Below are 16,856 nucleotides of genomic sequence, written 5' to 3'. Positions count from 1 at the left end.
GGGCCTGGGCTCAGTCTCTGTTTGGGGCACTAAGATCCTGGAAGCCATGTGGTGCAGCCAAACAAAGAACAGAGCGTATGGCTATAAAGACCTGACTTTTTTTTAGAAGAATTTATAGGGAACTAAAAAACCCTTTCATTTCTCAAAACTTTAGGGGCCTTTAAAATCTTCCTAAAAACAACACATTTTCTTTCAAGTCAAATCTGGTAAGCTAGATGACAGAGTTAGCTTTTATTCACAAATGCAGTAAAACACAAGGGGCTAAAGGTTTTGGAGAAACTCACATTTCCACAAAGTACAAATATTAGTGATGAGTTCTGGTAACATTAGGAGGATAAATAAGTTATTTAATGCATACAAGTTTATAAAAAATGCCCCACATGGAAATGTCATCTCTTCATTGCGGGAGAAGCGTGCAGGTTTTCAGTGTTGGCGCTCCTCCCCTGCTCCTTCTGTAGGTGGTCCTCTGCAATGAACAGAAGCAAAGGTCAGTACTCATCCCAAGTAAAAATGGGCAGCAGGCAGACTTATCTACATACATTATAGGATGTTATATATTTAATATTGTGTGAGTTCTTTAGATGGCTTAGGACAATAAAAGGGCTTTTTTTTAAAACCCTATTGAAGAAATCAGAAATGTTTAGTACTAGGGACTCACTCTAATTTTTCACAAGTGTTTCCTGACTTTTTTTTTTTAAGTGAATAGAGTACACCCTGGAGTAAACCCATGGATAAGTACTTACAAACTTACACTGTATGTAAGGAATGGAATTCACAAGAAAGGACTGTGTATTCAATTAGTATTTTGAGGGATGCCAAAGCTCAACTAAAAAGAAAAACAACAAAAACAAAAAACTTTTCTTCAAATAGAAATCCTCCCAGCAGCACCCTCTTGCGGCAAGAAGAAAACTAGCATGGTTTACAACTTCCTACCAAAATCAGAAAACCCCCCCGAGAAATTGTAGAAAATGTTCTTCAGCCAAAAACAAGCAAGTTCCATGCAGGTTCAGAGGAGCCCAGAGCCCCTGTGACCACACACTGTGCTCCAGAATAGTAAAGAAAGGGCCCTAGTTATGTCTGCTCCATTTCTTTTGTCCTGGGGGAGAGGGGAGCAGGCAGAAGTATTCTCGATTAAAAGAACCTAAAGAGACTTAACATCCAATGCGACAAAAATGCAACACACAGGGACTTCCCTGGTGGTCCAGTGGTTAAGAATCCACCTTCCAATGCTGGGGACATGGGTTTGATCCCCGGTCGGGGAACTAAGATCCCACATGCCGTGGGGCAACTAAGCCTGCGTGCCACAACTAGAGAGCCCACGCACCACAATGAAGACCCAGTGCAGCCAAAAAAAAAAAAAAATGTGATGCACAAACTAAATTCCTAAGAAAACATGAACCCCCCAACCCTAACCCCCAATTCCCCAAACACTCTTTACAAGTAAAAAAACAAAACCAATGACCATTTTGATAACAGGAGACAAAAAAATACAAATTTAGACAAGTTGTTAGAAATATGCAATTGTAGCACCAAAAATGCACACCAGATTTGCTAATTCTGAGGACAAGTTGCTGTACACACAGTCTTGCTAGTCCAGAGCAGCCCCTCATCCTCAGAGGCAGTGCAGAGTGCTAACACTACCACAGGTCTGGAAAATTCATCCCCCTCAGTGTTAGGCAACTTTGCTGGAAGAACAAGATCAACAATATCCTTAGGGCAAAACCATTTTAGGTTTTCTATAAAAGTGTTATAAAAGAGTTAAGTATGTCACTCATGTACTTCATAGATGTGCAATAATGTTGAGCTGATAATGATTTTCTCTATTATAAAATATCTGGGCTTTTATTTATAGCAAAAACTACCTTGCTTTCAATATTACAAGCACTAATAGCAGCAGCATTAATGAACTGGCTACCATTTCAAAGGTGAGTGTGCCTGTTATATAAACCCTCTTCATTTTTTTTTGTACTCTGAAAGCTTTAATAAAAGAAGTGCTTTCATGATGGCAGGCTTTGGACTTATCTTCAAATAAAAGAGAATTTAATTTTAGTGTTTTATATTTCAGCTGGATGACTCTGTGTAGATAGAAGGTATATAATCTGAAGAATAATTATTTTAATACCTTTATAACTTCTCAATGTTGTCAAAAAAAACTTATGTATCTTTCACACAATAAGTTGGAGTTGAGAAAGTAAATGGAATGCCTAAATGTGTTACTGAAACATAATGCAATTTGGGGCTAACAATTCTTCACAATTCATTGCACGAGGTTCCTGTTGTGTCAGTAACATCTCTGATGATCAAGAATAATAATTTGCAATCACTGTTCTATTAGTGCACTCATTCTCCTTTCTGAGTCTTCCACAGAATAGGTACCCAAAGCTTTGTTGACTTGAACTCGAATCTTTGATGTCTCTGGCACTTTATACAGACAGGAGCCAAGGTAACCCAAGGACTCTTGCATCCTCTCTAGCACACCCTGCCCCCACCCACCCAACTGGAATTAAAAATACCAACGTCATGGGTTTGCTGTGTTAACATGTGTTAATGTGTACAATATCCACTGGTGACAATTAAAGAGAAACTGGCATTATCATATATTCTTGGCAAGCATGTAAAGTGGTAAAGCCTTTTTGGAGGGGAATTAAACAATATCTACTACATTTTTTAATATGCATATATTTTGAACCAGCAATTCTACTTCTAGGCATCCACATAAGAAAAATACTAATGCTACCCTGCAATACTGTAAAAGCAAAAAATTTAAAACATACAAAAGTAGGACTTCCCTGGTGGTGCTGTGGTTAACAATCCACCTGCCAGCGCAGGGTACACGGGTTCAATCCCTGGTCCGGGAAGATCCCACATGCCACGGAGCAACTAAGACTGTGCTCCACAATCACTGAAGCCCGAGAGCTCTAGGGCCCACGTGCTGCAACTACTGAGACCATGTGCTGCAACTACTGAAGCCCACACGCCTATAGCCCGTGCTCTGCAACGAGAAACCACCACAGTGAGAAGCCCGCACACCACAACTAAGAGTAGCCCCCGCTCACCACAACTAGAGAAAGCCCACATGCATCAACGAAGACCCAATGCAGCCAAAAAAAAAAAAACATACAAAAGTAGATCAGTAAAGAGTGATTAGCAATAGTACTATGGAATACTACAGAAAGAACGAGGTAGAAGCAGATCTACATAAATTGATAACACAAGTGAAAAAAGCAAACTGTAGGATAATATGTACAGGAACAGTGCATATAAATTTAAATACGTAGAAATGACTCCTGAAGGACACCCACCAAGCTGCTAACAGCACTACCTTCTGTGGAGGGGAGGGAAATCAAGGCATTAGGGAGAGACAAGGAGGGAGGAGGTTAGAGGGAATTTCACTGATTACTACTGATGTTTAGACATTTACTCTTGTACCGTGTGTTTTGTTTTGTTTTTTAAGTTCTTGCCAAATAGTAGGCAATAATGACAGCTTCTTACCAATACTTGAAAAAGGAACTAAGAAAACTTCTCCATATTCTTTAAGTGGAAAGTGTACAGGAATGGCAATCAAGGTGTTGACTCTGCTAAAAATGATCAGCTACCGGGTTTTAGATGAGTCAATGAACCCCTTAGCCTTGGTTTTCTCAACTAAAATAAGAAGACGGGAATGATTTCTTTTCCAATGTTCCATGGACTTAGAATTCTAAGATATATAGAAGAATAACTCCTAGTAAAGTCAGAACTAACCTTCAAGAGATCACCCTGATTCACAAATATTTTGTTTTCAGATATTAAGAGACAGAGTAAGTATTTAACATGATCAATATATATTTTTTAAATATTCGCAATTATCTCAAAAGGCCATTAAATACTCCTTTTCTTAAAAATTTATTTATTTTTTATTTATTTGTTTTTGGCTGTGTTGGGTCCTCATTGCTGTTCACGGGCTTTCTCTAGTTGCGGCGAGCAGGGGCTGCTTTTCATTGAGGTGCACAGGCTTCTCACTGCGGTGGCTTCTCTTGTTGCAGAGCATGGGCTCTAGGCATGCAGGCTTCAGTAGTTGTGACATGTGGGCTCAGTATTTGTGGCTCGCAAGCTCTACAGTGCAGGCTCAGTAGTTGTGGTGCACGGGCTTAAATGCTCTGCGGCATGTGGGATCTTCCCGGACCAGGGCTCAAACCCGTGTCCCCTGCACTGGCAGGTCACGGGCTTTCTCTAGTTGCGGCGAGCAGGGGCTGCTTTTCATTGAGGTGCACAGGCTTCTCACTGCGGTGGCTTCTCTTGTTGCAGAGCATGGGCTCTAGGCATGCAGGCTTCAGTAGTTGTGACATGTGGGCTCAGTATTTGTGGCTCGCAAGCTCTACAGTGCAGGCTCAGTAGTTGTGGTGCACGGGCTTAAATGCTCTGCGGCATGTGGGATCTTCCCGGACCAGGGCTCAAACCCGTGTCCCCTGCACTGGCAGGTGGATTCTTAACCACTGCGCCACCAGGGAAGCCCAACATGATCAATATTGCTCATGGCAGTTCAGGAAAACTGCAAAAGACAATTTGCACTTTAGATGTTTCTTAAAAGTTTATTTCAACAGTCAAGATTTATATTTGTTCTGGGAATTCCCTGGCAGTCCAGTGGTTAGGACTCCACGCTTTCACTGCCAAGGGTGCAGGTTCAAAAAAAAAAAGATTTATATTTGTTCTGATAATCAGCTGCCTGGGCCCCACCTATGATGATCCTTAAAAAGAGAGATCAACTCTCAACCACAGTTGGAAACACTGAGCTATAAACCATTCAATTTAGATTATCAAACTGAGGTCCTACTGCTGATGTAATCAAAACAACTGAAACCTCATTGGAAGAGTGAGCATTCTTAAAAGAAATATGAGCTGTTCTCCTAAGAATTTATTTATAGATAACTACAACACTACCACAAAGAGTATTCCCCCCACCCCCTCAAAAAAAAGGAATCCTGAAAATGCAAAGGACAACACATAAACCTCTGACTGCTCTATCTATATTCAGCAATCTTGCCTTTTTTCAGTCTTAGAGGGAAAAAAATTGATAATGTGATAAAAAGCTCCTTCTTCAGTACGCTAAGGATCTAAGCTACTCCAAAGAGTACAAATCTATGTGAAAATCAAGTTTTTCAACACTTCTTTATAGAAATTATATCTAAGAATTTTGTCTAGTCATCTCCCCACCCCTCACAAGATTCTCCTTCTGAAAAGCATTGGTTTTTTGAGGATAAATAACACGGGCTAACTATATTGGATCTAAATGGAATTAAACTTTGACTCAAAATCTTAGGAAAAACTGTTCCAAAGATAAAAACAGATAGGAAGAAAACATACTTGCTGATAGCTAAATGATAAGTCTCAGAAAACTCATACCCAGTTGCTTTCTTCCATTAGGTTGTCTGCCAAGATTTGGGTTTGGAGGCTGAAGTGAAGACCCTTTCAGAAATGTATTTTGGATGTCATCCTTAGTTCCATGCAAGAAATGAGCTAAAATTCCATATAAAAGAGGTCTATAGCAGGAAGAAAATCAAAATCAATTCAATTTGAATAAATAGGAAAAGCTTAAAAATATCTACTCTTTAAAAGGTAGCCTCTGGCACGAAAATAGCCAATTAATTCACCAGACTTAAAAGAAAAAAGATGCATGGTTATTATCCAAATTGAAAACTTGTTCATGCCTTTTCAAATTTAAGTGTACCATTTAACTCTAAAGACAATTTTAAAATCCAGAGAAAACACATTAACAAATTAAACCTCACCTAAGCTGAAATACAATTTCAATCAATGCACAGGAATCAGCTTTTTTTTTTAAACTCCGAAGTCCAGTATAAGATTTCCCACTACCTAACATGGTCTGATACAAAACAACTATTCAATATATACTTATTGGATTAATAAATCCTTGCCTGGGTTCAAATCCTGGCCCTGCCACTTGACCTCAGCAAGATTCTTAACGTCCCCAGCCTCATAAATGTTTCTTCCTCTATAAATGAGGATAAGCATAGTCTCTACCTCATAGGGCAGTTATGGACAAAATGAATTAATAAATGTCAAGTGCTTAGAACCATACCTGGCACATATTAAATGGTATATAAATGCAGCTATACAGGAGTCAGGTAAGAACTAGTATTTTAAAAGCTACTTTACAGTTTACAAAACACTCTTCTCTCTCTTCATTTTATCTTTACCTTGTGATATCATAATCATCATCTCCAATTTATAAATGAGAAAACCACAGCTCACTGAGGATTTGCTAGAGATTGCTTAGATAGTCAACAAACTTTACACTTGAACCCCAAGTCCCATATTCTTTTCCTTACAGCATGCCTGGAGATTTACATTAGTGCCCTTGCACCAATGGAGGCTGCTCTGATGAAAATAAAGAGTGGTCTTCCCTTGTTTCCAATATCACAGTTGAAAATATCAATTTAATGGATTGTCTTTTTGAGATAATCTATCTACTTATTAGCAGGTGTGATGGTTCAAAGTATGACATCCTTTCCCTTCAAAAGGTGGAGTCTAACTGCTCTCCTCTTGAGTGTGAGCTGGACTCACTTCTCAGGAACTGAGTAAGGCATTAAGTGACAGCACTTGCAACTTCACAGTCTAGGTCGTAAACGGCATTGTGGCCTCCTCCTTGCCTTCTCTCTTGGTCACTCTCTCTGGGGTAAGTCAGTTGCCATGTCATGAGGACACTCAAGCTGTCCCGTGGAAAGGTTCATGTAGTGAAGAACTGAGGCCTCCGACAAGCAGCCATGTGAATGTGCCACATGGAAACGGATCCTCCAGCTCCAGCCAAGCCTTCAGATGACTGTATCCCTGGTCAACATCTTAACTGCAATCTCATGAGTGAGACCAGCCACAGAAGCCACGCCCAGATTCCTCTCCACTGATAATAAATGTCTGTTGTTTTAAACCACCAACTTCTGGGGTAATCTGTTATACAGCAATAAATAACCAACTACACACAAAAGCAATTTTTCCATACCACAAAGAAACCAAGAGTGAGTTTCTCTATTTAATAAGATGCCTCAGCTCTTATAAAAGCTTCATACAGGGATATAAAATAGGTCTCTTTGTCTACTTTAAACCATTGTTTCCCAAAGTGTTAACTGGTCAAAGAAGATTTTTAAATTTAAAAAATTCTGCTTTCCAAATTTACAATAAAATTTACTTAAGATTTAAAATTTTTAAGACATATTAGAAAATATAAATCTACCACATTTAACCTGCAGCTTCATGAATATTGTTTCTTTTTTCAAAAATCCTACTTAATGTTTTTAAAGTACAGCTTCACAATGCCTTATTTGCAATTCTGAAAAACAAAAACTCTGAAAACTAATTTTCTTCATAAATTTGGCACAAACTCATTTGGTGGCATGGCTTGACCTAGCATAAGGTTATTATACACTTTATCCTACTTTTTGTGAAAATTCTTAAGTTTCACTGAAAAATATTAATGTGACTCTTAATGCTACTTCAGACTTCCACTGGAGCCTACACCATATATGGACCACATTACTTTTTAAAATCTGAACCCTTTTCAATGGAAATGTTTTAAGCAACACTTGCTTTCAGAAAGCAAACTACTGGCAGCGTGACATGAGTTAGAAAAGAAAGTGACTGGAGAGAAACGGGACAGACGCCTCCTGAACTGCACGGCACAGGTCGTGAGGACACACAGGCGCTACTGCACAGGCCAAATTGATGAGACTCGCAAAATGACTGGTGGAGAAGGAGCCAGAAGTGCAAGTGAGCTCTCAGGTGAAGACCTGAATGGCTGTATGAGGAAGCTACGAGGGGGGCTTGAAGAGATGAAAATAATGGACTTGATTTTTGGACACACAGAGTTTGAGATGCCAGCAGAAATGTGGGCCCGTAATTCATGAGCTCTGTAAGAATTAAAGCAGAGTCACCAGCGTGGAGACATCACTAAAGACTCAAGACTACATAGAAAAGTGGGCAGGGGGACGAGAGGAAAAGAAAGTTAAGGACAAAACTTGGGGAAGAGTGCCCACAATTTAAAGGAACCCTAAAGGAGCCAATGAAGAAACTGTGATGACCATTAGGGAGACAGAAAAACCAAGACAGTGAAGGGTCATAAAAGACAAATGACAAGAAGTGTTTTAAGGAAGAGTTGTCAATATTACAAAACACTGCAGAAACTCAAGTAAAGCTGAGCTTCTCAAATTGGAAATAGATATATACCCACTCTTAGTGCTAGGGGCCTGGTACAAAGTACAGGTAGCATGTGATCCCAGAACACTAATTTTACACAAAGATTTGAGGGAGAGTTCAATTTAATTGGCATGTCATTTAAAACATTTTAATGGTAAAAATAATTATATCATGAAGTAGAACGAAAAAAATTCAATAAACTTTTAGAAAGAGAAAACATGAGACTTCAAAGAAATTTCTTACTAGGGGAAAGGTGCTTTGATCTATGTTCCCAGGCCTCCTAGGTACAATTTTTTCTGCCTTTCAGGGATCCTCTAGAAAAAGTTTAAGAAACACTAAAGTAGGAAAAAAACTAAAAAACTACTAGAAAGTGGTCACTCTTTTTCAAGAGCATAGTTTCAGTACAAACAGTGAGGGGAGAATTTAAAATGCAGAGATGGCAAAAGAGGGGGTAATAACAAAATGAAAACAGGGGGTTGATCTTCACTAAGTTCAGTGATAAAAAGGAGTTAAGAGGTTTTTTTGGAGAGGGGAGATTTGAGTACATTCCCAAGTTGAAGTGAAGGAAGCAGTGAGGAGGAAGAGTTAAATGTGAGGAAGAGTTAAATGTGAGGAAGAAAACAATTGATAGAGCAAAGCCTCAGGTAAAAAACGAAAGGATGGATCAAGAAGCCAAGAGACGTGACCCTTAGGATGAAGCAGGGGTGCTCAGTCCTCTGAAACCACAGGCATTTAGCACGTACTCACAGCTGCACACCGTAGACGTGTGCTAGATACACGCTGGCCCCAAGTAAATACCTCCTGAATTAAAATGAAATAAAACCACTGCTAGGCAATTATGACTCCAATAAACAATATCTGAAAACTTATTTTTTTAAAAAACTTCTTACATTGTATTATCCTTTGATTCTTCAAATGCATTTAGTTCACGGATGAGAAACTGTCTGTCCAATGGAACTATGGGTTGACCAGATTCTGGGGGGAAAATCATAAAACACATAAAGGTAAGCATACACTTACCACACACAACCCAGCAATCCCACTCTTAGCTCTTTACCCAAGAGACATGAAAACAACGTTCGGCCAAACCTTGTAAATGAATGTTTTATAGCAGCTTGACTCATAATTGCCAAAAACTAGAAACAACCCAAATGTCTATCAACTGATAATAGATAAATCAATACAACCATACAATGGAATGCTATTCAGAGGGAAAAAACAACAGCATGGTCTCAAATGTGTTATGCTGAGTGAAAGGAAAAAGATTCAAAATGCTACATCCTGCATGGTTTCACTTATATGACGTTCTGGAAAAGGCAAATGATAGGTACAGAAAACAAGAGATCAGAGGTTGCTAGGGGTTTGAGGGTAGGAGAAGAGGTTGTCTACAAAGGGACACAGGGAATTTTCTGAGGTGATGGAAACGCTCTATATCGTGATTGTGATTGTGGTGGTAGTTACACAACTGTATGAATTTGGTAAAATCCATAGAACTGTAGACTAAAAATGGTAAAGAATCTTATATGTTAATTTTACCTCATTTTTTGTTTTAAAAAGCCAAGACACTGTAGAAACTTGACTATGTCATTATGTTCCATTCTAGGTAAGCACAAGTCCAAGACATCTAATTGATGATATTTTCATATTCTTCTTTTCTGATTATTAATGTATTATATAGCCATCTATAACAAACTGAAGAAAGTGAAGATACTGATACTGAAGATCCTTAAACCAATAAAAATCATCAGTCTTTATTCAGTTAAGGTATTAACATTCAGTTAACATTAAATAAAAGATGTAGAATATTAACAAAAGATCTATCGAATGGAAAGTTCCAGTATCACAAATAAGGAATCCATTGTCTCTTCCAAAATCCACTTCATGATCTCTTTTCTTTGATGAGGCATATCTCCAAGGCACCAAACAGTCTTAAAGCACAGATTACACCTTGAACAAGGGAATCAAGTTATGTACATGCAAGGTGTTTTTGATCATCCTCCCAACCTCATCTCCCCCAGCCCAGAGGCAATGCTGATCCTGACTACTGTGCATATTCTTCCAGTTCTTTTGCTTTCTTAAGGAATAAAATTTAACAGATAAAGTAAATTTCTTTTTAACTGTTGACTCCCTCCCCCCAATACCATTTCTCTCCCTCTGATCACTAGAATGAGTTTGGAGTTTACCTTCCTAATCCTTTTCTCTTTTTTTTTCTTTTTTTTAATTGAAGTATAGTTGACCTCTTCTTTCTTTTTTTATTTAAGTATAGTTGGTTCACAATATTATATTATATTAGTTTCAGGTGTACAACACAGTGATTTGAAATTTCTATAGATTATCTAATCCTTTTTAGATATCATGCTTTCACATACATTTGTATACAGTGCCTGATCAATACATGGTAGCAATATTGAGGCTTTATCTCCAATGTTTTATATTTTTTAATAAAGAATATATATTAAATCTGTGTGTGTGTATTTTTAAAGCATATACATAGAAAAAAGACTGACAGCACATAGGGTAAAATGTAAAGAATTGTTTATTCTCAATACCAGTAAACAAGTATTTATTGTCAGTGCCAGGAATTATGGATGATTTTTCAAAGTATGCACCTAGTTTAAGTGTTTATTGAGTTATTTTCCCCTATAATACAATAAATCTCATGAGCACTTGTTCAAGCTATGGAAAGAGCCCCATGGGAGTTTTATGTTCCAGTCATGTCCCAGATGATACTGTTTGGTAATGGAATTAGATTTCTAGGCTAAATACTTTCTGAGAATTGGGAGAAGGGAAGAGGCAGATTTCATATCAGGTAACTAACAATAAATAACCTCTTACCTGCTATGAGGACAGACGCTGTATACTTATATTTGTTGAATTCCAAATACTCCCGAATTAATTCATTAATTAGAAGGTTTTCATGAGACAATGATGGTCGAGGTTCACTTTCATCATCAAGAGCATTGAAAACTTCAGCTCGAATCCTTGCTTTTAAATGCCCTAATACTCCTCTTTTTTCCAAGGTGTCCTTTAAAACTGTTAAATATAAAATATTAATGCTTCAGTTACAGAAGAAATTTTGTCATTCTTAGCCAAGCTCTGAAGAAAAATGCTTAAAAAGTAAATGGCATAACACGCACTTTCAACCTATACTCTATGACAAACTGAACAATCATCTCATTAGCTACCACAAGCCACATTTGTAATAAAAAATAAAGTTCCTGAGTTGCGATGATTTACTATTTTAATATATTTAAGCAAATGCAAATTTATCCTTCCAACATCATCACTGTCAGAGGCTATAGACTGATACACATTCTTTAGTGAAGAAGAAAAGGGGGAGAGAAATATACTTAGCTTACTGGGACCTGAACTTACCTCCCAGTGTCTCGTATCTTTTCAAGAATGGTTGTCACTGCAGACAGGTTCTCTATGTCACTAAAACCCTCTGGTCCAGAAAGTAGATGATTAAAGATAACAAGTACACTCCGAAAAGGAAGGACTATGTCGTGCCCTTTGTATAAAAACTGATACCCAGAACCCTTGGGAAACGGCCCATTCTGAACATAAAGGTGGGCTTTTGTTCTGGGGGGTTTGTTTTTTAAAGGCAATTATGAGTTAATTCCTTAAAACAGTAAGATTCTGAAATTGTAAGCCTACTTAGAAATCTAACATGTAACTTTATCAATGTCATCTCAAGGAATCAGGGATATATATGCTGAATGTAATCTAACTTCTTGATAAGCAAGGGTCATTATTACAAATATCAGTAGTTATGATAATGAGATTTAGCTATAAATACTAATATGAATAGGGCTGAATTGGCATCATCCCTTGCAGTGGTCTGGAACCTTTTTTTTTTTTCTCACGTTGTCCTTAATAGCTAAATAACAACTCCAGAGAATTAACACATTTCCCCCATAGTGCCTAGAATAGAGAGCTGCCTAGAGGCATTATAATACTGTGCTGTATACTATTGGCGTAATAAATATAGTTTAATACTGTATTATGCTATAGATAAGTACACCCCAATAATGACAATTCAGAAAGGGAGCCCAGAGACTTCCCTGGTGGCGCAGTGGTTAAGAATCCGCCTGCCAACACACAGGACACGGGTTCGAGCCCTGGTCCGGGAAGATCCCACAGGCCACGGCGCAACTAAGCCCGTGTGCCACAACTACTGAGCCTGCACTCTAGAGCCCGCAAGCCACAAGTACTGAAGCCCACGCGCCTAGAGCCCATGCTCTGCAACAAGAGAAGCCACCGCGATGAGAAGTCCCCGCACCGCAACGAAGAGTAGCCCCCGTTCGCAGCAACTAGAGAAAGCCCGCGTGCAGCAACGAAGACCCAATGCAGCCAAAAATAAAATAAAATAAAAGGAGCCCAGGGAGCGTATCCAAGTAGGCATGGACATGAAATTTTTTTAAGCTTTGATAAACAACAAAAACCTGAGTCCGGTTTTTTTTTTTTTTCTGAGTCAGGTTTTGTTGATTAAAGAGATACAATCTAGACTAGACTAGACTTTAACCTTTCTTGGCCCTTATATTTAGATTCATCCCCTCAACCTTTTTTGCAGGTGTGTTAAGAGTAGTTATCACCCAGTCAGACTGTGTAACAGGCCCATAAAAGGCAGGTACAGCTTTATTATGTTGGGATCATAACCGAACCCGTTCTCCAATTCCATCTTTAGAAATTAGACGGAGAGATTTTTCCCCCCCAATTACTCTGTATTTGCACACAGCACAGCCTCAAACTCAGCAAAGAAATGAGAATTAATGAAGCTGGAGTTAGGAAACCCAGCATGTCTCATCGCTACCTCAGCGGTAGATCACTAACTCCGGCCTCACTTGTCTTCTCCAACATGAGTTCTATGTCTCAGAGGTAGAACCAAGTCAGGTGGAAAAATGTGAGGGGAAAGTGCTTTAAAAAGGTGAAAGCCCATATAAGATAATTGATTGGCAAGCATCTTCAATGGGTTTCTCTTGAACACTAAGTATATTCAGAGCTGACGAATGCAGGAAAAGCATAAAGAGCTCCCTACATCTGTGTAGGACATCCCTTGTCTAGAGAGTTCTAGGGTTCCATATCATCCTGATCTGCCCTCTATTATCATGTTTATTAAAACACTGTACCATGACAATTTCTTCGGAAAGAGCTTCTTAACCTGGTTTATATTCCAAAGTATCTTTAAATCCTCAGAAGTTGCATGCAATAGTACAGGTGATATGTGTTTCCTGGGGAGAGAGTTCACCAATTCATGTCAAGTCTGTCCTTGTGGATAGAGGTATGCCTTTTTAATGACTGTTCATCAGCCCTGGGGCGCAAATATACATTTAGATCAATAATTCCTGAATCATATTCTCAAATCATACTCTCCCCACCAAATCTCTAAGAATCACTGATTTAGAGCCTAAATTGCCTGAAAGATGGAACTGGTTTTACTAGGCAGGCAGCAGTATCACTCAGTAACTAAGACCTGCAGGCCTGGTGCAGCATCTCTAGGTTCTCACTCTGCCTCTTTATAGCTAAATCACTTCAGTTGATCTATTTCACCTCTCAGCGCCTCAATTTCCTAATCTATGAAATGGGCATAAGGTTCATACACAGAATAAATTAGATAACACAGGGGCTGGGCTGTGCCTGACACATAAGGCTCGATGACTAATAACTATAATTACTATTACTTGTTTGGACATTTGCGTCAAAACTAACGGTGTACAAATGTTCTCAGCTTAAGGCCTCGAACCTTTGGGGAACTTTTCCTAAAAACACAGGAGAATGGCCAAGCCAGACACCTTTCTACCTGCACTTTTTCCCAATGGAAAATCGCGACCCACCTCGCAGGTGGTTGTAAGGACGTAACGAGATAAGCAAGCAAATGGTTTAGGATTGTGCTGAACACCAACAATGGTGGTTTAGACATTGTAATCATCAGCCCGGAGGAAAAGGCCCGGCCCACGGCCTCGCCCCCGTCGAGGTCCAGAAGGATGCGCCAGAGCCCCAAGGTGCAGAACTATAGACCTCTCAGGTACCTGGGGATCCTGGGACTCCTCCTCCAGCTCAAAGCCGGTTTAAACATTGTCCCTATGCAACCACATCCCCTCAGGGCCCCCGCGCCGCGGCCGCCACACCCTCTGGACGCTCCGCAGGCCCTGACGCCACAGAACGACCCCCGAAAAGGCTGACTAGTGTTCCGCGCCCCCTCATTTCGTCCCATCCTTTTCACAGGCTGAAGGCCGACAAAGTTCAGCCGGCAAGCTTCCCATTCGCACTCACCCGCCTTCAGCTCGGCAACAGTGGCCATTTTTCAACGGCCCACACGGGCGCGCCTAGGCCGTGCGCACGCGCAGCTCCGCCCCGCCCCGCGGCGTGGCCTGTAGCCAACAGGCTCGCCGCTCTTGCCGCGCCTAGTCCCGCCCCTCTTCGTTTACGCTCTCCGTGGTTGGATGGGGTGACGGTCCAGAGAGACCCCACCAATCAGCGAGTGCACTAGGCGGGCCCTGCTGAGGGAGGAGGGAGGGTAAGCCCGGGCTGAGGCAGGTTGGAACCTTACCAGGAGTCTTGCTGGCACTATAGGGCTTAACTTTAGCCTTCATAATTTGCCCACTGCTCACCTCAGCAGCCTCAAGTACTAATTGTTAATAGTTACCAGGTATTAAATTTGAGAATGCATCAGAATCACCTGGAGAACTTGTTAAAACAGATTTCTGGGCCCTACCCCTGGAGTTTCTGATTCAGTAAATCTGGGGTAAGGTCCGAGAATTACATTCTAGTAAGTTACTAAATGATGCTGATGCTGCTGATCTTGGGGATAACACCTTGAGAACCGGTGTATTAAGGGCTTACTATGAATGAGCCTGACACTCTTATAAGTGCTTTACATGCGTTGACATTGATTTCTCTATTACTACCACGTTTCATGAAGGAGGAAACTGAGTGTTTGAAGACTGCAGAGGAGTAACCAAGATCACCAGCAAATGGTGGAGGTGAGATTTGAATCCAGGCCTCTTGCTCTTCAAAGCCTGTTTTCTCCACTGGCGCTTAATACTGGGCAGTGCACATAAGGAATCCAAGAGCTATTTGTGAAGATGATTGATGAACGAATAAGCTCTGGCATCCCAAGGAAATGAAGAAAAAGGAACAAGGGAATAATGTACCCAAAACTGAGTGTGAGGTTCTATGATTCCAGTTGTATTTCCAGAAGGGTCAACATTTTTTACCTAGAACACTGCCTTTTAAACTACTAGTCTTAACCCAATAGTAGATTTTGAAATCTATTAGCATATCCCAATGAACATATTTTCAATGAAATGGAATGGAACAAATAGAAAACATAGAAGTATTGTTTTTGAAACTTTTGTTTCAGGTCTATATGTGTGTTCTGGTTCCTGGTGTATTTCTTAAAGTGGATGGCAGTGAAAAAAAGCTTCACAGCCATTGTAACCTAGAGGAACCCATTCCTATTCCAAACTCAATTCATTTTGACCTCGTGGGACACAGATCTGTTCTGTAACCTTAGAACGGTGCTATCCTGTTGCGCTTCCCTATTCTGTAAAGCTCACAGTGCCTGAAATCCTAGCCAGCATCTGAAGAGATTTATAAGGATTAACTAAATTCCGTAGGCAGAATGTTTGAGCTCTTTGGAAAAAGCGTTTGTGAATATACTGATGAGGAAATCAGAGAGAGAGAGGCAAATAATAATGATTAATAGTGGTAATCATACAATAACTATTAACCTCCATTGCCACTCTGTGCGTGGCAGGCCCTGCTCTTAAAACTCTACTTTAAGTCCTCACCAACAGCCCTATGAGATGGATACGCATAGAGCAGTCGTCTAAAGGGAAATCTCATTTAAAATTGTAGTGATATTGGGTAATACACTGTGTTGGTGATGATGTGGTGAAACAGGTATTATTAAGATGTTATGGAAACACCAGCACGAACTTTTTGGCCAACACAATGCCATACCTAGCTGGTAGGCAAGGAGACTGGCCCCACCTTCTCAGAAGGCTGTTTGGCATACCTAAACAACCTTTCACATCCTTGGCCCATCAATTCTAGTTCTAAGACTATATCTTACAGTTATACTCAAACCCGATTATAAAGGATATGTGTATAAGAATATTCATTGTAGCACTGTTTGCGGTAGACAAAATTCTATATATACCTATGGGAATGGCTGAAATAAAAACAACTGACAGTGACAATACCAAATGCGGGTGAATTGGCATATATTGCTGGTAGAAAGACAAAGTGGTACAGTCACTTTGGAAATCAGTTTGGCAAGTACTTATTAAGTCAAACATGCACTTACCATACAGCCCAGTAATCCCACTCCTAGATGTCTACCCAAGAGAAATAAAAACTTATGTCCACACAACAACTAGTAGGCAATGATAGCAGATTTATTCGTGATTGCCCCAACTGGAAATGACCCAATGTTTTCCAGCTGGTGAATGGATATAAACTAGCTGTGGTATATCTGTACCATGGAATATAACTCAGAAATAAAGAGGAACCAAACACTCATACGCACAACGATATGGATGAATCTCAAATGCATTGTGCCTAGTGAAAGCAACAAGGCTCAAAGGCTGCATCCTGTATGATTCCATTTATATGACATTTTGGAGAAGGGAAAGTCCTTTTGGGCAGGGTACAGAGAGCAGATCAGT

At 39.9% G+C, this 16,856-nt stretch overlaps 1 protein-coding gene across 3 annotated transcripts; it reads right to left on the bottom strand.

The window, feature by feature from the left end:
* Nucleotides 1-212: 212 nt before the first annotated feature.
* On the bottom strand, nucleotides 213-14,509 carry CEP20 (centrosomal protein 20). 3 transcript variants are annotated; one of them, XR_003003183.1, is made up of 5 exons: nucleotides 14,214-14,484; nucleotides 11,020-11,217; nucleotides 9,075-9,159; nucleotides 5,380-5,516; nucleotides 213-466 (listed from the first exon to the last, which is right to left on the bottom strand). XR_003003183.1 is itself a non-coding variant. In XM_024744141.1 (5 exons), the coding sequence occupies exons 1-5, from the start codon at nucleotides 14,483-14,485 to the stop codon at nucleotides 390-392; spliced, it is 525 nt and encodes a 174-aa protein (XP_024599909.1). In that variant the 5' UTR covers nucleotides 14,486-14,509; the 3' UTR covers nucleotides 217-389. The 3 variants fall into 3 exon arrangements, 2 of the variants coding, with proteins under 2 accessions (XP_024599909.1, XP_024599910.1); XM_024744141.1 differs by having other exon boundaries at nucleotides 217-466; nucleotides 14,458-14,509; XM_024744142.1 differs by lacking the exon at nucleotides 213-466 and adding an exon at nucleotides 4,389-4,528 and having other exon boundaries at nucleotides 14,458-14,509.
* Nucleotides 14,510-16,856: the final 2,347 nt, after the last annotated feature.

The sequence above is a fragment of the Neophocaena asiaeorientalis genome, unplaced genomic scaffold (genome assembly GCF_003031525.2).
Source record: "Neophocaena asiaeorientalis asiaeorientalis breed wild unplaced genomic scaffold, Neophocaena_asiaeorientalis_V1.1 scaffold91, whole genome shotgun sequence".
Classification (NCBI taxonomy): domain Eukaryota; kingdom Metazoa; phylum Chordata; class Mammalia; order Artiodactyla; family Phocoenidae; genus Neophocaena; species Neophocaena asiaeorientalis.
Note: the sequence above shows the minus strand (reverse complement) of the source record. Positions and strands in the feature narration are given on the sequence as shown.